Source organism: Talaromyces marneffei, chromosome 1, assembly GCF_009556855.1.
Source record: "Talaromyces marneffei chromosome 1, complete sequence".
In the NCBI taxonomy this organism is placed as follows: Eukaryota; Fungi; Ascomycota; class Eurotiomycetes; order Eurotiales; family Trichocomaceae; genus Talaromyces; species Talaromyces marneffei.
Window position 1 is genome coordinate 6,008,561 of NC_072348.1, and position 21,076 is coordinate 6,029,636.

A 21,076-nucleotide genomic window follows, 5' to 3' on the forward strand; every position below is an offset into this window, starting at 1 on the left:
GAGTACGTGGAGTAGCGGATCGTCCACATGCGCGTTACCGGTACACCAAGGCAACTTCCTCGACCGGGTTTATTATAATTCGAGTAGATCCCATTTAACCGAGTCAATGATTATCGTGTCTACTGACGCTAGATTCCGATCAGCCTACATATGTAACAGGCGAAGGTTGTGTAACAAGAAGTAGGAGGGTTACCTAGGTATAAAGTCGGTGCATATGACTAGACGCAAATCAGACCCGGAAGAATGAATGCTCTTTTCGATTGATTCTTTGCCCTATATTATTCCAAGGTTTTAATGCTAAAGAGAATTATTTATTTCTATCCAAATGAAGCAGAACACGCTTTCTCCTCCCTGTTTTTGCGTGGTTGACCCCTCTGAATCGGCTTTGAAGATTAGGTTAGGGCTAGGGACCACTAGGTACCTAGCTACCGAGACCGATATTTAAGCTTAACCCATGCACATGTGCATGCATGAGCGAGGAAAATGAATTTAATAAATCCCAAGATTATGAAACTTTGCTGTAGTGTTACTCACCTAGCTGCAGGTATTAGAAATCGATAATAATTAACAGAAGATGTATGCCCATCCAGAACATCACACGTGCAGCTGTGCATAATGCCAGCATGACCATGTCAACTGATCTGCGGCAAACAAATTATTATCAAAAAGCTATTGCCGTGACTCTGTGCACGATTATTTGTTTTTTTCTGTCTTCTTCTCTACTCGGAGAATAGCAATTGCCATGATGGTTGTGAAAAGCGGACCTCGCCACATCATGGCGTTGGTTAACGATGCCCTGCTAAGCCCTAGGTAACCGGTTAGAGAGGCATTTCCTTCGGGAGCGTGTGTCCTTGCAATTCTTCATCTTTTTTATTTAACAGATCGATAAACATCGAAAACTGCCTAGAGAAAAGATTTCTGCGCGCTGGGCGACGCTGCTTTACACGCAGGGACTTACTTGGCCTGAGCTCTATCGGGCTTGCTTTAGGGTTAGCGAAGCCCCCGACTATACCTGGATAGATATACTAACGGGCCCCGAAGGATGATCACTTGAGGAGTCTCTACTCCGCCTTCGTGACTTGACTATTACAATTTCAAGCAAGCGTCGTCTGGCGGGTTGGAAGGACCTCTTTGCAGCCGCATTCGCATCTGCGAAATTTGCGGGAGATTCAGGCCATCTTGAAATAGTCAGCATCCATAGGCCTTTTTGTAGTTTGATGAGTGTGCTTTTCTACCTACCTAGCTAGCTTAATTCTTGCTTGATTTCTCGTAGAATAGGTCCTACGAAATAACACCATATAATGGTATTATTTTTTAATACGTACCTACATTTTTCTACTTTAAGTGGTAGAGGTCTGCCGTTGGTGGCGTTATAGCCTGCCGCACTCGGCGCATGGTAGTCAACTACACCTTGCGGCTGACATCCTTTACCTGAGGCAGCACGGAATCAACGTTATGGATGTTTTGTTCCTATAACTCTCGTTTTCTTCGCTGACTCGCCATCTCCGCACATTATCCCCTAAGAAAAGACCATGCCACCCGAAAGACGCCGAGACGATCGTTCTGTCTCCGCAACTTCAACACCAGACGGGCAAGCACGAGAATACTCCTGTGTATCGTGCAAGAAACGAAAGACTCGCTGCGACCGCCAAAGTCCATGTTCGAAATGCCTTGAATTGGGGACTGAATGTGTCCCTGGCGTGCGCGCTCCATACTCTTATCGTAAACGGAACAGAGGAAGACCAGATTCGCTGCCCAGACCAGCAAATGATACGCAGACGAATACCCCAGGCTTTGTACAGTAAGGGGAATTCCTTCAACCATCTTATTTGTCCCAGCTGACATATTTGACAGGAATTTATGGCATGGCTTGAGTGACAAGGTATACATGCCATGCTGTGATGCATAGAAGTGAAGCTGATGGTGCACCCAGTTCCTGGCGCCACAAGCCACCGAAGCAAGGACAAATGGAAGTCCATCTCTAGATCCGATTGGCCTTGTTCTTCCTGGTAGCTTGGGGGCTGATGGAGATCTAGCTCAATTGTATCCCTCAGCGAACCATGCCTTTATTCTATGGCAGAAATTCCTCGAGAATGTCAACCCTCTCTCCAAAGTAATACACGCCCCCTCTGTTCAGCCAGAGGTTATCAAGGCGACTACAGACCCAAGTTCATCCAGTTTTACTTCACTTGCTCTTCTATTTTCCATCTATGCTGCCGCGATTATGTCCCTGACGAAGAATGATGTCGAATGTCTTTTTGGCCAAAGCAAAGAGGCATTGCAACATATGTATACATCAGGCGCACAACAAGCCCTTTCCAGTGCTGGATTTATGAAGGCGACAAATATGACGCTTCTCCAAGCATTCACCATATACCTTGTAAGTTATATAATCCCTAAACTTGCTTCCGTTGTGCTAACACATGTTGATATCACTATTTTCTAAGCTAGCTACTCGACATCTGTATAATTCTGAAACCATGTGGTTTCTTACCGGCCTGGCTGTTAGGATGGGTCAGAGTCTTCGATTGCCTCAATACGAAAGTAATATTTCAGTCTTCGACATGCAAATGCGTAGAAGGCTATGGTGGCAGATTCTTCTCATTGACGGCCGAGCTGCACAGCTTGCTCACTCACCTGGCCCTATCATGCTTTCTTCTGGCCTTGATTTTACACTCCCTAGCAACCTAAACGATGCTGATATATCACCGTCAATGACAGGGCAACCTATCCCTCATGAAGGTCCGACAGAAATATTATTTTGTCTACTAAGATATGAGCTGGGCAAATTCCTCAATGAACAGGGAAGCAGCTTGCATAGTCCTTCTGTATCGGTCGTGGAAAAGGACCGGCTTATTGACAAGTTTGAGAAGCATATAGAGCGCCTTTATTTACGATTCTGTGACCCTGCTCTACCTTTACATCTAATGGCCTCTGGCGGGGCACGCTCTGCAATTTGCAAGATGAGGCTGATGGCTCATCACCCGTCTCAGCAGCATGATACCGAAGATGCTGGGAGAACGAGCGACATTTTGAATTGGAGTGTCAGAATGGTAGAGTACGATGTTTTGGGCCAGTCGACTGAACTACTTAGGAACTTCTCATGGCACCTCAATGTATATTTCCAGCTTGACGCTTTTGTATTCATGTTGATCGTGTTACAGAGTGAGCATCCGGGCCTCCCGCTTGTCGATAAGGCTTGGGATTTGGTCTCGGAAACGTACAAATACCGCCAATATCTTCTGATGGATGAGGCCAGGGATTTGCACAAACAAGTCCAGAAGTTGACGTTGAAGTCATGGGAGGTTTACCAACTCAATCGGGCCCGTCATGGTCTCAGTGTCTGTGCCGCTCCACCGATAATTCAGCAACTGCTTCAGCAGGGTTTAACAACCAACGAGTTTGGTGAAGCCAGTGGCAGACGACAGCCCAATGGAAAGGAAGGTGTCCAAAGCCAAACGGACATTGGTACAAATAGAATTGGCCATGGTGATGATGCTGATGATGATGATGATGATGCAAGCAATGGCTTGATGGCTTATTTGGATAATTCTGTAGCGAGCAGCTCATATTTTGATTCCATGCCCTCTGGATGGGATTTAGTACCTGGCTGGGACATCTCTGATTGGGAATACTGGGAGCACCTGTTGAGAGAGACCCAACACAGTTGGAGGAATAACTAGGAGCGGCATTTCTGACTCGCCACCCGTATTATATTAGATATATTTATGAAACAAAGAACGAATCTTATTTGCTATTTGCTATATTATACCTTCAAAAGTTTTCTATGAACAGTTAACTCCTAAGAGTTCAAGTTGGTATCGGAACATTCGGAGAATTCGCAAGATTCGGATATTTAGGGGATTTCTGAGAACCCTATGCCGACATCAAAGTGCCTCCCAGTCATTAATTATAAATATTGAGATAGAGCTCTGGTACGGATATGGTAGGTCTTAATGCTATTTTCCTTTTTGTAGTCATAATAAAGGCTTTTGATTTCCTCTGACTATTCTGATTTCGATATTATCATAGCTCTAGAATTCAACGCCGCCGGACATAGCCGATTCCCCAGCCCAGGACAACATGAATCCGGACATTGAGATGCAAAATGACAAGACACAATCTGGCACCGTCGATAAAAGTGATGCTGCTCCTACCGGAAGCGACGAAAAGAGCGAGAACGAAATGGAATATCCGCCACTACGCATTGTGGCCATTTTGATGGTTGCCCTTTACCTTGCCATGTTTCTTGTTGCGTTGGTATGTCCAGGCTATTAACACCCATGCATGGCTCTAGACGACTAATCGAGGAGTTTAAACACCTCAGGATCGCATCGTCGTTTCGACTGCCATCCCAAAGATCACAGACGAATTCAAATCCATTGACCATGTCGGCTGGTATGGTAGCGCCTACGTTCTTGCTGGCTGCATAACCCAACTACCGTTTGGACGGCTGTACCTGTTTTACAACAACAAACTCGTGTTTCTTGCTGCAATCGTCATCTTCGAAGTCGGCTCAGCACTGTGTGGAGCAGCTCCCAACTCGATTGCATTCATCATTGGCAGAGCACTCGCGGGTGTTGGGTCTTCGGGGGTATTTTCTGGTGTCATTGTCATTATGATTCCCGTGACGCCGCTTGAGAAGCGTCCAATGTATCAGGGGCTGTTGGGTGCAATTTTTGGCGTTTCCTCAGTAGTCGGACCATTAGTTGGTGGTGCATTTTACCACATCTTATTTGACATGGCGATGGTGCTTCTATATTAACCTACCAATCGGCGCGGTCTCGATGCTGATAGTGGTGTTTTTTTTGCATCTCTCGCCTCCGCAACAGGCTGCCCTTAACTTTCGGCAGAAACTCATTCGCATGGATCCAATCGGGAATCTTCTTTTCCTTCCTTCAATCATCTCTCGTCTTTTGGCACTTCAATGGGGCGGTACTACATATGCATGGAACAACGTGCGAATTATTGTACTCTTCGTTCTTTTCGGAGTTCTGCTGATGTGCTGGGTGGTTACCCAAGTTCGAGGCAACGAAAATGCAACAGTTCCACCTCGTGTTTTCCAACAGCGAACGATTATCTCTGGGTTCTGCTTTTCGGCCTGTATTGGCGGGGTCATCTTATCCATGAGCTACTACCTCTCCATATGGTTTCAGGCTATTGACGGAGTTGATGCACTGCAAAGCGGAATCCGCAACCTGGCATTCATACTTGCTTTGGTTGTAAGCAGTATTCTTGCCGGTATATTCGTTTCCAAGGTCGGTTACTACTCGCCTTGTGTGATTATTTGCTCCATCTTGATGTCTATCGGAACGGGTCTCTTAACGACGCTCCATGTCGATAGCGACAGCTCCGAGTGGATTGGATACCAAGTTATAGCGGGTTTGGGCATGGGATTCGGCATGCAACAATCCGGCCTGGCCGCGCAAGTCGTCTTGAAGGCCGAAGATGTGCCCATTGGCGCATCACTCATGTTCTTTGGCCAGCAGCTGGGCGGATCCATCTTTGTCTGTGTTGCCGAAAGAGTGTTTCTGCAGCAGCTGGAAAGCAATCTGCAAAAGGTCATTCCAGCCGACACAACAGCCAAATTAGTGGGCATTGGCGCTACGGAATTGCGCAGCGTTGTGCCGCCAGGACTGCTGCCGCAGGTCCTTGGGGCATATAACAAGTCCATTGGCCATACGTTCTACGTCGGTATGAGCGTTGCCTGCGTTAGTCTTATACCCGCACTCTTGTTCGAATGGAGGTCGGTGAAAGGACACGGGGGACCCCATGATAATGAGATTGCTGAGAATGGCACGAAGGCTGTACTTGACAAGACCCGTCGTTGAGGACGGTTATCGATGGATTTTTCCCTATGCTTGATTTTTTGAAGTGGTCGCGCCTGCTCAGCGATCTCAGGGCGAGCGTTCATGTGCCGAGCCGTTAAAGCGGCGGTTGTCGCGACGCAAATCTGTGAAATCGAGTTAGGGCTAGGATCACTAACCCTAAGAGATCGGTATGCGCAAACAGCACCGTGTAACTATTTCAGACAGACTCCCAGAGTGAATTTACAAAGCTACGCAATATTCGTCTCATCTATCGGCTTTTCAGACATACAGCTCACTGTACTATTACTCTGTATGCATGGGCTGTGGAGCCACACCCTCCCTTTGTGTAGCCCCTCAGTAGCAGGGATAGTACTACAGAGTAGTACCCAGACATTCCTACATTTAGCATCAAAATAGCGGCACGCGCTAAACTGCTATGTTGGTTTTTAAGAGCAAAACCCATGTTGACTGCGCCGCCCGGTACAACAGACCCACGCAAATGGCTGCGCTCCCATAAGCACCCTCTATAGATAGTACACATTACATACATATGTGCGGATTCCCATGCTATTTTTGCTTTGAACTTTCTCGGTCTTCGAGGGCGCGATCTCAGTGCGCCGTCCAACACAACAATTCCAACACGACTCTTCCACAAAAGAAAAGGAGGGCAAAATGTCGTCCCAGCATTTGTACACACTAGCAGACCAGCTAGGCGTATTTGATTCAGAACTCGATCTGGACCTCAAGAAACCTCACGACAACGTCGAGAAACACGGTGAGAAAGAGGACTTCACCTATTCTGCTTTGGAATCGCCCAACATCTCGGAAACCAACACGCTGCCGATCGAGTCCACCTCGCGCTGGACGATAGGATGGGTGACACCGAGTGCGATTCTGAGCTGTTTCTTGATGGGTAAGTCGCAAGCCTAGATACAATCTAACAATACATTGAAGGTCTATCTCCTAACGCCTCTCCAGCTGTAACCCTGGCTATAGCTCATCTGGGCCTTTTCCGATGGCTGAACGAACGACAAGTTGATGACAGCATCAACCAGCCCTACGTTACAGCGCTTTCATATTTCTTCGTCAACGGATTCCGATTACTCCTCGCCGCCTCGCTGGGTATCTCGTTTGTACAAATAGTATGGCAACTCCTACGAGTAAAACCTATACAACTCGGTGAGCTTGACGGGTTGTTGTCAGTCCTGAGCAATCCCTTGCAACTGGGTCGAGTTAGTCTTTTCTGGAGGGCGCCAGTGCCGTTCCTTTGTGCGATTGCGTTCTGGTGTCTTCCTATCGCGATGGTGTTTCCGCCCGGTGCTTTGACGGTGGAAACAAGGTCACTTACGAATATTACTGAACAAGCGGTTCCAACATTTGACCCCACGTTTGTCGGGAATGGGACATATAATGGCATGTTGGCGACGGCTCTGTGGCAGACTGATAATCTCGGTGCTTATGGGTGAGTATATCTATTGGAAGGAACAACAGACAACAAAAATAAATTGTCTAACGAGAAGACAATACAGCGGACCTGCGAACATAGTCAGAAGGCTAGCAACGCAATCAATGCTCGCAGGGTCGTACATTACCTCACCATCACCGTGTGGTCAAAACTGTTCATACACCATCGACGTTAATGCACCGACCTTTCAATGCAATGAATCATCCGTATCTTCCGACCTTTTCAGCTGGGTCAACCACACCTACCCTCAATACGGTGCTTTCCGGTATATATACGCCGCACATGCAAACAGCGCTGCCCTGGTTGAATCACCATATAATTTCAATTTCCAGCTTTCATGGTCCAACGGCGGCTTAACAGGACGTTTACAAAACCTCAGCTGTACGGCTTATGAGGCTGTGTATACATTACGGATTGACTATCGGGAAGGGCTTCAGACAGTCACGACGACGAATACGCAGTTGGGCCCGATGCTGAACAGTTCGAACCTATACACGGACTATGGAATGCGTCCTGTGAATGGAGGCAACGGTACCGATCCGATTGTTGATGCTACTTCAACAGCCCTGGGCGGAGACAATGTCATGGATAGTAATAGGAGGGCCAACATGGCAGCAATCCAAGACACGCTTGCTGACTCATTGTCTGGTTTTATAGACGCCTTGTGTGAGTAAAGTGGTCCTCTCCGGACTCTCAAATCTCCAGTCTACTAACCAGTGAATATAGTATTACACGCCCAACAAACAGCCAACACACTCATAGCCCTGACTGATCTCTACTCCGGCCCGACGACATCCCCTACTTTTGATATTACCGAAGAATCGATGAAACACCTACTCGAAAACATCGTCATATCAATGCTAACCCTCAACCAAACCACCACGCAAACAAACGTCACACAAGCAATAACGGTCAACGTATTCTCGTTCAGCAACCCAGAACGCCTGATAGTCCCATATTTTCTGTCAGCATGTATATCACTAGCTTTCATCATCGGCGGTGGCCACGCCCTGCTGAGCAACGGCATCTCAGCCTCTACAGGCGGACTATTTCAGACCTTATGTACAACTCGCGGCAGTGAGCGACTGGGCGATTTGGCTGCCAAGGGCTGCCTGGGTGGGAGGGAGAATGTGCCCGAAGACCTGAAGAATTTAAAGGTTATGTTTGGCGTGTTTAAGAATTCGGAGGATTCCAGTAATAAGCCGATGGCTGGGTTGGGGACTGTGGATGAGGTTATTCCGTTGGTCAAGGGAGCTTTTTGATTCATGCATTTCGTGTCAGTGGTTGGTTTTAGCGTTTTCGAGATTTAGACATTCTGGTTCTGCAATAATGCGAGTAATGAGGATGGAATGAGTGGGAAATATGTAAATATTGTATACGATTGGTTATGGCAGGACATGATAGATAGTAGAAATGGAGGCTACTATACAAACGATAAAAGGATATAAGGGAAAAAAAAAACAAATCATCAGAACGTGCTTGTCGCCAGTCGGCTTGCCGCGTTTCTTGCATCAAGCTTGTCATCATCGTCCTCCTCTACGATAGACCCGACTCCGCTGAGAGCACGAGCCCGCCCATTGCCAGTACCATCGCCATTTCCAAGTTCATCAGCAAGAACAGGCACGATAACTGTACTATTGCTCACACTTCTGTTGAGACTATCATTTCGACGGGGCACACCACTCCATGCATCACCCTTAGGACCTTGGCTCGACGCTAGACTAGATCGGCGGACTGTAGGGTGAGACTCTCGTCCGAGACGGCTGAGTCCACCAGACGAATCGATCGCTCGAATATCAGGCCGCACACTCTCCAGGAGAGCTAATGTTCGGCGCTCAGCTTCAATTTGTCGCAGGGTATATTCGCGAAGGCTTGATAGGACATCACTTGAGGTTCGGTCAAACCAGCGTCGGGTCTCCAGTAATAGGTTCGAGGTTACTCTCTGTGTCTTCTTAGTAAGGTATGTTTCGTGGCCAAGAGCTTCGTCTAGGGCGCTAATAGCTTCGTCCACTTTATCTGGGCGAACAGATGAACTGCCCTTTAGACGGTCGGCTGCGGCACGCCTACTGCGAGCCGTCTGTTGAGCCTGAATCAGTTCCCGGAGAAGAATATGTCGGTTCGTCAAGGTCTCCTTGACAATGAAAGCGTCAGAAGAGTAATACTCCAACGGATCACCTAGAGTCGTAGCTTCCGCTGTGGCTTGAGCAGCATGGTAGTCGCCGGCTGTTTGGATAACGCGTCCAAGCTTTCGGTAGGCATTGCTTAGCCCAGGATGAGTTTCCTGTACGTTCATGTGTCCGATCTTGACTCCAAGGTCAGACTCCGCAAGGCCGAGTCCTGCGACATGTTAGAAAGGATATACATTCAAACGGCAAGACTAAAAGCATACCTCGTCGAGCTTTAACCACGCGATCCGTCTTTTGACTAGCATCTAGAGCACTGAGATAAAACATCTTGACAACGGGACGCGCATTTTGTAATTCGGGAGTGTCATCTGGAGGTGGCGCAAATTGCTTGATGACCTTTCGGCGCACTCCAGTAGCTGGTTGTTTCATTCGAACCACTGGACTATAGCCAAAATCACTTTCCACGAAAAGGACAATCTCATCGTCATGAACAAGCACATCATTGCTAAATACGTAGGTCAACCACCTCTGCATCGACGCCTTGACGCGAATCTCGTCTTCATCGGTTCCTGCTCCAGCCGGAGTGAGTGGAGGAGGCACAGCCGGTACGATCGCCTCGGGGTTTGACGATATCAAGTGTTCAGAGAGCTTGACAAATTCTGAGTGGGTGCGACGAATGTCTCGATATTGCGTGGTGCGGAATTTGGGGATATTGGTCTGCAACCATTAGCTTGAATTCTGCGTCAAAAATATCTTGATGTAGACGTACATAAACATCGAATCGGAGAATGGGATCCTTCTTGCCCGTCCTTTCCAGAGCAGTTATCTTTCCTTGTAGTCTGTATGTCGGCGCAGCCTGCCTAGCGTTTTGCCGAGCTCCGGTCTGATAACGAGCGGGAGGCTCTGTCCGTTTCTGCGGCTGCGGAGCAGCCTGCTGTTGTTGCGCATAGCCGTGCTCGTTTGATGGGATGCTGCGAGGAGGAGTCAATGGATCATGTTGTTCCGACGCTGCAGCTTGCGCATTCCCCGCATTATGTTCGCTATCATGGTTATCATCGTAGGGCGACTGGTGCCGAGGTAAGGGCGCAGGAACGATGTCGGCACCATGTACGGAACCGCCAAAAGTATCTCTATCTGCACGTGGAGAGCCCCAGGGAGACGACTCCACTGGGTCAGATGGATCGTGTGCTATGGAGGAGTAGTCCATTGTTTAGAACGGTCAGGTTGGTGTTGTCGAGTTGATACGAAGGCGGAACCACGGATGTTGTATCGCCACGGTCCTATCGCACCAAGTAGATGCGCAAGGATCGGTCACGATGATTCAAAAAGTTGAATAGAAAATACCGCTCACCCGACGCCCACACTGCGGAGAAGAGATGAACAAGAGAGATAGAGCACACGGAGGAGGAGGAGGCAGAAGCGTTGCTCGACGGTGTTTAGTGCGGAGAGAGACCAGCTCGCAATGACATCGCCTGGTGGAGACTCTCCGACAACCTCTGATTCGCCAATGCTCTCCCTTTCTTCCTGTCAAAATCAAATCTCAACCTCACTTTCACGAACTTGATAAACAACAATCTTTGGACGAAACGTCGGTTTCTGTGAGATTATCAAGATGAAAATACATCGCTCTAATTGAACATAAGATAATCAAAATGGTGACTGCTCCGTTACTGGGATGGGTCGCCGTCCGACCCATCCCCAGGTTGTCCAAACTAAACACCTGCAAATATGTATCGAGCAGCTTACAATCATACAAAAGATCAGTCGGATCATGTCTCGGGAAACAGCAAAGTCGCGATTTTAGTTATTCCGCAACTTTAACTGACGCAGGTATCGACCTTGAAAAAACTCGAAACATCGGCATTATTGCTCATATCGATGCCGGCAAGACCACCACGACGGAACGCATGCTCTACTACAGCGGCTTCACACGACGGATAGGCGACGTCGATGACGGATCAACGGTCACAGACTTTCTACCAGCCGAAAGAGCTCGTGGAATCACTATCCAGTCTGCTGCAATTACCTTCCACTGGCCACCCTTGGCGGCCGATGGGACCTCCAGCGGCCCTAGCTTGGAAGAGCTAGAGTCTCAAAATCTTCCAAGGTCAAGAGCATCTCATACAGTCAATTTAATCGACACGCCAGGCCATGCAGACTTTACATTTGAAGTTTTGCGGTCTTTGCGTATTCTTGACGGGGCGGTCTGTATCCTAGACGGGGTCGCTGGCGTTGAAGCACAAACGGAGAAAGTATGGCATCAAGCTAGTGTGTATCAAATTCCGCGAGTTGTTTATGTCAACAAGCTTGATCGGGATGGTGCTGCATTTGGGCGCACAGTGCGTGAAGTAGGCTCGAGATTGCAGGGCTGGCCCGCAGTCTGCCAAATACCTTGGTTTGAAGGTGGCAATGGGCGTTTCACTGGAATTGCAGATGTCATTTCGCTTCAAGGTCTGTTATGGAAGGAAGGTGGTGATGGAAAATCCGTCAAGGTATTCGACCTGGCTGGGTTGGAGAACGAGGATAAAAGACTTGCCGAGGAATTGAAACATGCTCGTGTGGCCTTGGTCGAATTACTAAGTGAACATGATGAAGACATGGTGGAGTCATTTTTTGAGCATGAAGATCATCTAAAGGTTCCACCAATGACAATACTCAAAAGTCTCCGCAAGTGTTTGCTTGGTCCTGAAGCACAAAAGATTATACCAGTGTTTGCTGGCTCTAGTTTCAGGAACATGGGCGTGCAGCCTTTGCTCGACGCAGTCAACAATCTTCTACCTGGCCCATCCGAGTCCGTCGACCCAGAGATTAGTCTTGGAAATAGCAAAGGATCTTTAGGAAATCTACTCAGCGGAGAGTTGACGCTGCAACAAGAGCCCAAGACCGCCAATATCGCGAAACCCAAGCAAAAGAAGAAAACGGCAGTAGCACCAACATCTGTAGACACCAAACACCTGGCCGCTAATCTGGAAAGCTGTGCATTAGCATTCAAGGTCGTGAGCGATGCCAAGCGAGGCGTGCTTGTCTATGTTCGTGTCTACTCTGGAACCCTCAATAAGGGTTGCCAACTATACAACACCAATCTCCACGTCACAGAGAGAGCTCCGCGACTCTTTAAAATGTACGCCAACGATGCCGTTGAAGTTGACTCCATACCCGCCGGTCATATTGGAGTTGTCTCCGGGCTAAAATATGCTCGAACTGGAGATACGCTCATATCATGCACGGGAAGCAAGATGACCCCCCCTGAGCCACTTAATACCCTGCAACTGCGTCCTATAGATGTACCTCCTCCTGTTTTCTTCGCGAGCATTGAACCACACAGTCTCAGCGAGGAGAAGAACATGCAAGAAGCTCTAGCACTACTGTTACGAGAAGACCCTAGCCTTCATGTTACTGTAGACGAAGACTCCGGCCAAACACTGCTAAGCGGTATGGGAGAATTGCATTTAGAGATTGCTCGTGACCGACTAGTCAACGACTTCAAAGCCAAAGCAACTATGGGCCGAATCGAGATTGGTTATCGCGAATGTGTACTCGGTCAATCCAACCCAGTGACCAAAATCTTTGACCGAGAAGTCGCGGGCCGAAAAGGAAAAGCCGGATGCACAGCAGTCGTTGAACCGTACGATCCAGAGTCTGGTGAACCTTCGTCTGGCGGTGAGGATATCATTTTCGCAGAGATCGTCGAAGGGAACAGAATTATCATTTCCGCTCCAGGAATAAATATATCTACAGACAAACGGGGCAAAGAAGAAAGCTCATCTCTTCCATCACAGTTCGATGTGAACTCTTTCCGAACATCGCTCTACAACGGCGCTTTGTCCGCACTTGCACGAGGCCCACAATTCGCGTTCCCGATGCACAATACAAAAGTGACGCTGACGTGCAATGTTGTCGAACACCTTTTCGGTTCTGACAGTAGCGCTTCGGCTTTATCAGCAGCTGCACGACTCGCGACTCAGGGTGCATTGCGCGATTTGGCTACGGGCCAAAACAGTGGCACCGGGATTATGGAGCCAGTCATGAATGTGATTATCAGCATCGACGAAGCCAGTCTCGGCGCCGTGGTGCACGACATCTCCTCCGCACGCGGCGGACACATCATCTCTCTCGACGAAGAGATGCCCATCTCAACTTCTATTGGTGGCAACGATAGTCCCGAATCAGAACAAGTTGTCATTGACGTCAACAAAATATATGCACCACCAGACCCCTTCGAAACGCCCAGCGTGGCAGGCGGACTACCGATTCAGGCTTCTGCTAACCAAACCCGAACCATTACCGCAAAGGTACCGCTCAAGGAGATGGTGGGCTATTTGAAGCATTTGCGTAGTTTGAGTGCGGGGAGGGGCACTTTTGTGATGCATGTTGATCGGTTTGAGAGGATGTCCGCGCAGAGACAGAAGGCAGTTTTGGCTGAGTTGCATAGGTAGATACCTGTCTAGACCGCTGGGATGCTATTATATCCTTCATGTACACTACTAATCGCAAATATCATCATCATGTACTATATTATCTAGTGAGGACAAAGGGTATCGATGCAAACTATATATTTGATATTGGTATTGATATATGTATCACTACCAATCATCACCCCAATCCTCCTTCTCTTTCTCCTTTGTAGTAGCATTCGCACCTACCCCCGTAGCAGCTGGTGCCGTCGCACTAACCCTAGCTCCAGCCGCACTTGTGGTTGGCGTATTTCTCATAGCAGCCGTGCCAATAGCCCCAGATTGTCGTTTCTGACGAGCAGCTTGCTCCCCGACAGCCGAAAAATCGTCCCAGAAGTCCTGTCGTTCTGGTTGGGCTCTTCGCTGTGCACCACCAGCTCCTGGCGTGTCACCTTCTACAAAACGGTTGAAGCGATCCGCTGCATCGCGGGCGCCGACTTGTAGGTTTTGACCTAGTTGGGCGGCGTGTATCCGTGCTTGAGCTGCAAAATCCGACTCGGCCAGCTATGTTTCTCCATTAGTACTCATTATCCATAACAGTCGCAATGCCGAGGAAGAACGCACCTGTTTAGCAGTAGGCGCAATATACGTATCATTCACAGTCTTCGCACTCTTCCCCACGGCCGACGTAAACCATCCAAATCCCTTCGACAAAGCAGCAACAGGATCATTCTGAAAATCATTCAACCCCGGCACCACACTGCCCCCCTGGGTCGATCTAGTTGCTGATACTGGTACACCGCCTCCAAACCCGCCATATTTCCCACCTGCCGAAGGCGCTATACCTTCTGGCCTCGATGCATTTTCTGTACCCATCTTGGCGAAGTATGTTTCATTCCGCTCCTTTTGTGTTGGGGCCATACCGGCGGGTGATGCTCGACCTCCCTGGAGTGGTGTATTCGACCTCGACGATACGGTCTCTGTCACTGTCACCGGCGGCGAGACAACTCTCTGCTTTTTCTCACCTGGCACATATTCGACTCCCTCAATCTTCGCCGTAAGTCTATCCTTGTATTCTTCCCCCACCTCGCTATCGTATCTCTCCTTTATCGTGGAATCTTCAAATGTGCGTCCTTCCGAGATAACGATTGTGTGTTCGTCGTAGAAGTGTTTCCAGGTATCGTTTCCGCCTTTTTCCATACGTTGGATTTCGGCGTTTTTGAAGGCGTCCATTGTGATGGAGCGGACGAAGGAGACGTGAACGCCCAGGCCGCGGTGGGTGCCGGCGCAGTTGAGGCAGATGAATATGCCGAATTTGGGCGATGCCTTCAGTAATAGTATTGTTAGTTCCTATTGTATCTGGTTTGCGATGTATGTAGGTAGTCTTACCCATTGCGGGGAGGGTGCGCCGCAGTCACAGCAGCGGTCGTTTCCATTTGTTTTGGAGATTTGGAGCAGCTTAGAAAAACAACGTCAGCGAACAGCCATTGCTAGGAAGTCTTGCAGACGCTGATGAATGTGTACTATAGTAGTCACGCGCGTCATACCTTGGCTCTCGTCTCAGGATCTACCTCCCACAATTTCGACATTGTGGGCAGAATGAATTGGTGGTCTCAATTGACCCTGTTTGAAGCAGTGCTCTCCAATTATATCTGGTTGCGCCTAGATAGTGAGATTCTTCTGAATGATCTTGTTTGTTATTTTATTGAGTCGTATCAAGGTGGGCATGGTATGAGGATATGATTAGGCAGTTGATTCGCTCAAAGATGAACGGACAATGGCTTGTCGGGGCCATGGCGGTTGGCCGACTGGCCTGGCCCGTGCATCGCCATACATGAGTCTACGTTGCTTATTCTGCGGCTTGTTACATGAATGGCCACGATTGGAATTCGAGCAAGCGATAGCCTTGAGCTAGATTTATTACAACATATAACAGATTGAAATGTTAATAAATTTGATTGGCATAGCGACTGGCTTCAAGCATGTCTAGCCTTGAGCCGCGAAGTATCAAACACGCAGACAACAAGTATTAAGCATACTTTCATCACTTCTTAAAACATGTGGCTTACATAAACTATTGATCTTCTGTGTCAAAGCCTTGTAATCGTCCCCTGTTCGGTAATACTGTCATTTAAGCAGTGGCTTCCTCGGCGGAGGGCTCAACGGCCTGCTCCTCGCCTTCACCAGGAATAATATCTTCCTTGCCGGGGCTGTCGATGGCAACCTTGACAGCAATTTCACGTCCTTCAATTTCCTTTCCGTTCATTTCCAGGACAGCCTTCTCCTGGAGAGCTTCAGATCCCAAAGTAACGAATCCGAAACCACGGCCCTTGCGGGGTTCGTTGCGAGCCTGGAGTTTCTTAATCATGAAGCGAGGAATAGGGCGAAGAGCGATCTTGGCGGACACGGGTTCGTAATCCTTGAAAAGTTCCTTGAGCTGTAGAAATGCATTAGCTTTTGTTAAATGCGGATTTGAGGCGTAATCAACGAACCTTCTCCTCGTTGAGGTCGTAAGGAAGGTTGGCAACCATAACCTTGGTCTTGGAAGGAATGCCATCCTCAGGAGGGCCACGCTGCTTCTGAGCACGGGAAGCACGGGCCTTAGCTTCTTTAGCAGCCTCGTTCTCGGTAGCAGCCTCAGTCAAGGGAATGGCCTGGCCAGGAACGTTGGTTGGCACAGCAGCCTCAGGCTCGTCGTTTTGCTGTAAATAGGACTAGAGTTAGATGCCAATTAGAAATAAAATGTCGTGGCGGAAGGACATACAGCTTCAGTGCGGGGACGACCACCGCGGGCGAAACGGCCACCACGGCCGCGGCCACGGCCACGTCCACGGTTAAGGCCCCTCTTGCGACCCTCTCCACCGCTGGCACCTTCACCGCCACTCACCGCACCTTCCTTGGCTTCAGCGGGTTCGGGCTTGCGAGCAACTTGGACGGACACCTTGCGCTCAAGGATTTCTTTGCCGGAGAGCTGTTGAATAGCGTCCTGGGCTTCATGGGCGGTGACTAGGTCAACAAAGGCATAGCCTACAGGACGGTTGGTACGAGGGTTCACAGGGATAGCAACGCTTTCACTAAAAATTCGGAGCTTGTTAGTCTATGCTTGATGGGTTATAGGTAGTAAGTTGATGGGAATGGGTAAGCAGCCTCAAGCAGTATGTGGCATGCTGTAATCACAACACACAAGCGGTAGACCGTACGGGATTTTTTTGCAACAATAGCAGCCCGGAAGTAAACTTACATGGTGTAGCCGTTGAAAAACTCCTTGAGTTGCCCCTCAGTGGTCGCATATGCGAGATTCCCAATGTAGAGCCGACGACCCTCATCAGCACTGGCAGCAGCGGCGTCGACGTGGGCGTCGCCGTTGGTGTCGTTGAGGGAGGTTTGAGCCAGGGTGTCGGCGAGATTGTCTGCGGCAGTAGACATATTTAGGCTGAGGACACGGGGTCGTTTGTTTTGAAAGTATTGGACACGAGGTTCAAAAAGAGTCAAGCACGAATAACAGACCGATGTGTGGAGGGAGGACTCAGGTAGCGTGAGGCTGCCTTTTGGTGGGATAGATTGACTTGAGGGGAAAGGAAAAGGGTAGCTTAGTGCCCTAGATGGGAGGTTTGGAGATCGATGTTGAAGAAGTGAGGAACAACAGTCAGAGTATATGTGATGTGATGTCTGGGTTGGGAGGGAAGTCGCGGGCCGGGGTTAGAGAAAGGAGAAGGAGGTGGAAAAGGGCAACGGCGACCCAAACCGGCCCTAGGCCTGTTCGGGCGATATGTTGTCGCCTTGCTGCCTGGCGGCCGTGTAGCTTGGAGCTTACTTTGACAGCCTGAGGTCTCCACCGCAACCAGAGATCTTATTCTCCTCTACGGGGTATGGAGTACACACTGTTAGACTACTAGGATCACAATTGATCCTCGTCAACTCACACGTGCGTACGATAGTCCGAACAGAGTACACACGGCCAAAGACAGGCAAGATTGGTCTGGATGCTAACTATCCCTAGGCAGCCAAGAATAGCCTCAACGATGGATCCGCAACCAGCTCTCTCGAGCGACTTGCGCTTCCTCGGATCTAGGCGTATACCAATTGTACGTACGACTCTGCGATACCATTATAAGCCATGGACGGTGTTGAGTGTTCAGACAAATGGCCGTTGAAGTGCGCCATGATATGAAGGCACGAGTATCTACTACGGTATCTAGAGAATGTGGACCCACCCATAGGTACAACAACTCTACTACAATACAACAAAGCAGTGTCATCCTAATGATCATGCTCATCCGATCTCATACCCCTCAGCTTTACTTGGGGACAGCTCCGACTTCGAATCTACGCAAAGCTCCCGGCGCCGCACATTCTTCACATTCAAGAGGATTCGGACAATTTTGCAGGAGCGCTGAGTCTTGAGTAGCCTATGCCACACAAGGAATCAGGTGGTCGTGGAAGATTGTCGTTTACTAAATTCTACACAGTATACAGTTGGTTGCGTTGCACAGACAGCCAAGAAGTATCTCGTAAGACTACTGGACGAGTTTCTATGATATTTTATGGTTGACGCGCCCATTGGTTGCCTGGGTGCCTGCCTGGAAAGCCGGCAAGACCTGCCAGTTGCCACAGCCTTTAGATTTTTAACCGCTGTGGGCCAAGCCTCCAGGCACTATCTGATCTAGCGTAGATAGCCCATTGGCCGCTATCTATCGCCCAACTTCATCCATGCCGGCTTTTTCTCTGAATTATTTTCTTCTCAACGTCGTCGATCTCCCCAGCAAGCTCGTCCACCATGGATCGAATTGAGCGCGCCGAGGATTCTGCCAGCAATGGGAGTCCGAATCCCCCCCGGCCTCCGACACAGGAAGTCTTTCCGACCCTTCCTGAAGAGACCGGTTCTCAACAACAGCCCGCAACGCGACCTCTTCCCAGATTAAGACATCGAAACCGCCAGCCGAGTATCAGACTACGTCGTCTCTCGTCTGCCTCGAGCCTTGGACAACAAGAGACGGCCGGATCCACTGAGCAGTTCCCCCAACTTACCCCGCAAGCAACGACAGAGCAGAAGAGCAATATCCCTCTGATGGAACAGAGTCAAGATGACTCATGGGAAGGTAACAGGCGTCGCAGTAACTCAGAACCGCGTCCTGGCCGTTATTCATCCCCGCCGATTATTGTGACTTCTGGAATACCAATCTCTAGGCAGCACCCGATGTCCCCGGTTAAAGAAGAGACTGGATCTATATTTCGACCATCTACTGACCTGAACAATGCCGAACGACTAGCGGCTTTACGTGATATTTCGCTTCCTGCTACCGGGGATGGTGGAACACCAGCACAAGAAACGCTAGCACATGGACAAACATCAACTCGCGCAACACCACGACTGGGAATGCTACGTCGGGCCAGTGTCGCAGCATTATCGGCTATAGGCCGCAATCGTGCTTCCACAGTAGCTGGTGCTGATCCTGCTCGACACGCACCTGCTCCGGATGAATATGATTCGCGCATTGTTGATTTCCTAGATGTGATCGGTAAGTTCTGACACACCTTACTACTCCATGTAGCTAACGACGTTGCAGATCCTGAAATCTCGACGCTATCCACCCTTACCAACGTCCAAAATTCGCTTTTCGTTCCGGATCTTGGCCCTTTGCTCAATCGTATGCCCACATACACTCTCACGCGACGGCCTAGTAAAGTAGCCGAAGGTCTCGATGCTATACAGAAAAAGCCAGAGCCAGTCGTAGCAGAAGAGCCCTTGCAGACCATAGCGGAGCGCCCGCCGCTAGTTTCTTCGATGGCTTCTGCATTGGGACCTGAACGGTTTGCTATTCTACCTGATGGAGTGACTCTAGATGGATGGACGCAAGAGGATATAGAGGAATTGAACGATCATGTCCGGCACATGCTTCATTCTCGTCGGTCAAAGTTCAAGCGGGCTATGAAAGGGTTTGGACAGTATGTTAGACGACGTAAGTGATTGATACTCTGCCACTATGTTTGGATTATGGCTAACAACGAATCAGCACTTGGATTTTTGGTTACCTTATATGCAACGTTGATTACTCTTTTTGGTCTGGCCTGGGTTCTCTTTTTAATTGGTACGTTTTCACTTTATCCCAACCATGCCGTCAGTAGCGGAGTTCTAATTTAATTTAGGCTGGATCAATGTCGGGGGAAAACAGCTATATGTCATCAATGTTATCGACAACGTGCTCGTAGCTCTCTTTGCCATCATGGGGGATGGTCTGGCACCATTTCGAGCCGTCGACACCTACCACATGATATTCATCGCTCACTACCACCACCTAACCTGGCGCCTACGTAAAAAGCGTACACTCCCCGACCTCGCCGACAAAAATGACCTTCCATCTCGCCGACCTGAAGACGTCGTCGACCTTGAGCGCGACGGCGACCCTGCAACAGCCGAAAAAGGACCACTAGAATACTCGATTCTTACACCCCTCCAACAACAACGCCTTGAACATCACCAACGCAAATTCGCCAAATCGCATACCTTTTACAAACCCCATGAAACCCTCACTCACCACGCGTTCCCCTTGCGAATGCTAGTCGCTATCGTAGTCATTCTCGACTGCCACTCCCTCTTCCAAATCGCCCTGGGCGTCTGTACATGGAGTATAAGTTACCACGTGCGCCCTTTTGCGCTCACAACCGTCATCCTCTGCTGTTCTATCACATGCAACATCACAGGCGGTGTGCTGATCTCCATTGGCGACAGAATCACGCGTAAAAAGGATGTTGTCGAACGCATCGCCCGACAGGGTCTGACGTGCGAAGCCATGAAGAAAGTCGAAAAGCGGAAGATGAGGGAGGTTGAGCAGAATCGGACATCAATGGATATTGCGGAGCCGTATCATGATGCTTGATTACTGCCGTCGATTTATATAAATATACATTTATCATGGCTTTGCACTTTTAATATGGGTTTGCTTTTGCGCGTTGATTTTTGCTGCCGATTTGATTATCGGCTTATATATATAGCTCAGACTTTGTGCTTTTCTCGATGATACCCCATGATGAATACGTTTTGTTATTTTACCTCCTTTTAGTTTGTCGCATGTTGTTCGAGTTACAGGCTAGAAAAAGATTTGAAGAAAAACTTATCATAAATTGTTCCGTTTTCCCGAATGACCTAGACTGGATAAATATGCAGTAAAGAACGAAACTATAAAACACTTTTATCCGACCTGAATGCTTCAAGACGATTCTGGTTGGAATCAGTAAGTTTATACATCAAGTCGTAACTTGTAATAGCCCTGAGATTATTAG

General features: G+C 48.8%; 8 protein-coding genes across 8 annotated transcripts; 5 read left to right on the forward strand and 3 right to left on the reverse strand.

Annotated features, from left to right (window-relative positions):
- Positions 1-1,532: 1,532 nt before the first annotated feature.
- On the forward strand, positions 1,533-3,683 carry EYB26_002200 (uncharacterized protein; the record flags this gene model as incomplete). The annotated part of the gene is made up of 4 exons (XM_054261506.1): positions 1,533-1,801; positions 1,855-1,882; positions 1,934-2,380; positions 2,448-3,683. 4 exons carry the CDS (start codon positions 1,533-1,535, stop codon positions 3,681-3,683), a joined length of 1,980 nt encoding a protein of 659 aa, XP_054117481.1.
- A 400-nt stretch (positions 3,684-4,083) lies between these two features.
- Positions 4,084-5,831, forward strand: EYB26_002201 (uncharacterized protein; the record flags this gene model as incomplete). The annotated part of the gene is made up of 3 exons (XM_054261507.1): positions 4,084-4,260; positions 4,328-4,750; positions 4,854-5,831. 3 exons carry the CDS (start codon positions 4,084-4,086, stop codon positions 5,829-5,831), a joined length of 1,578 nt encoding a protein of 525 aa, XP_054117482.1.
- A 651-nt stretch (positions 5,832-6,482) lies between these two features.
- EYB26_002202 (uncharacterized protein) lies at positions 6,483-8,537 on the forward strand (the record flags this gene model as incomplete). The annotated part of the gene is made up of 4 exons (XM_054261508.1): positions 6,483-6,723; positions 6,789-7,272; positions 7,340-7,941; positions 8,002-8,537. The coding sequence occupies 4 exons, from the start codon at positions 6,483-6,485 to the stop codon at positions 8,535-8,537; spliced, it is 1,863 nt and encodes a 620-aa protein (XP_054117483.1).
- A 206-nt stretch (positions 8,538-8,743) lies between these two features.
- EYB26_002203 (uncharacterized protein) lies at positions 8,744-10,608 on the reverse strand (the record flags this gene model as incomplete). The annotated part of the gene is made up of 3 exons (XM_054261509.1): positions 8,744-9,612; positions 9,665-10,118; positions 10,171-10,608. 3 exons carry the CDS (start codon positions 10,606-10,608, stop codon positions 8,744-8,746), a joined length of 1,761 nt encoding a protein of 586 aa, XP_054117484.1.
- A 445-nt stretch (positions 10,609-11,053) lies between these two features.
- Positions 11,054-13,837, forward strand: EYB26_002204 (uncharacterized protein; the record flags this gene model as incomplete). Its single annotated transcript, XM_054261510.1, has 2 exons — positions 11,054-12,192; positions 12,240-12,366. 2 exons carry the CDS (start codon positions 11,054-11,056, stop codon positions 12,364-12,366), a joined length of 1,266 nt encoding a protein of 421 aa, XP_054117485.1.
- Positions 13,838-13,984: 147 nt separating this feature from the next.
- Positions 13,985-15,384, reverse strand: EYB26_002205 (uncharacterized protein; the record flags this gene model as incomplete). Its single annotated transcript, XM_054261511.1, has 4 exons — positions 13,985-14,359; positions 14,420-15,121; positions 15,185-15,253; positions 15,343-15,384. 4 exons carry the CDS (start codon positions 15,382-15,384, stop codon positions 13,985-13,987), a joined length of 1,188 nt encoding a protein of 395 aa, XP_054117486.1.
- A 542-nt stretch (positions 15,385-15,926) lies between these two features.
- Positions 15,927-17,221, reverse strand: EYB26_002206 (uncharacterized protein; the record flags this gene model as incomplete). Its single annotated transcript, XM_054261512.1, has 4 exons — positions 15,927-16,232; positions 16,288-16,497; positions 16,560-16,869; positions 17,037-17,221. 4 exons carry the CDS (start codon positions 17,219-17,221, stop codon positions 15,927-15,929), a joined length of 1,011 nt encoding a protein of 336 aa, XP_054117487.1.
- A 1,351-nt stretch (positions 17,222-18,572) lies between these two features.
- EYB26_002207 (uncharacterized protein) lies at positions 18,573-20,673 on the forward strand (the record flags this gene model as incomplete). Its single annotated transcript, XM_054261513.1, has 4 exons — positions 18,573-19,314; positions 19,363-19,755; positions 19,810-19,884; positions 19,943-20,673. The coding sequence occupies 4 exons, from the start codon at positions 18,573-18,575 to the stop codon at positions 20,671-20,673; spliced, it is 1,941 nt and encodes a 646-aa protein (XP_054117488.1).
- Positions 20,674-21,076: the final 403 nt, after the last annotated feature.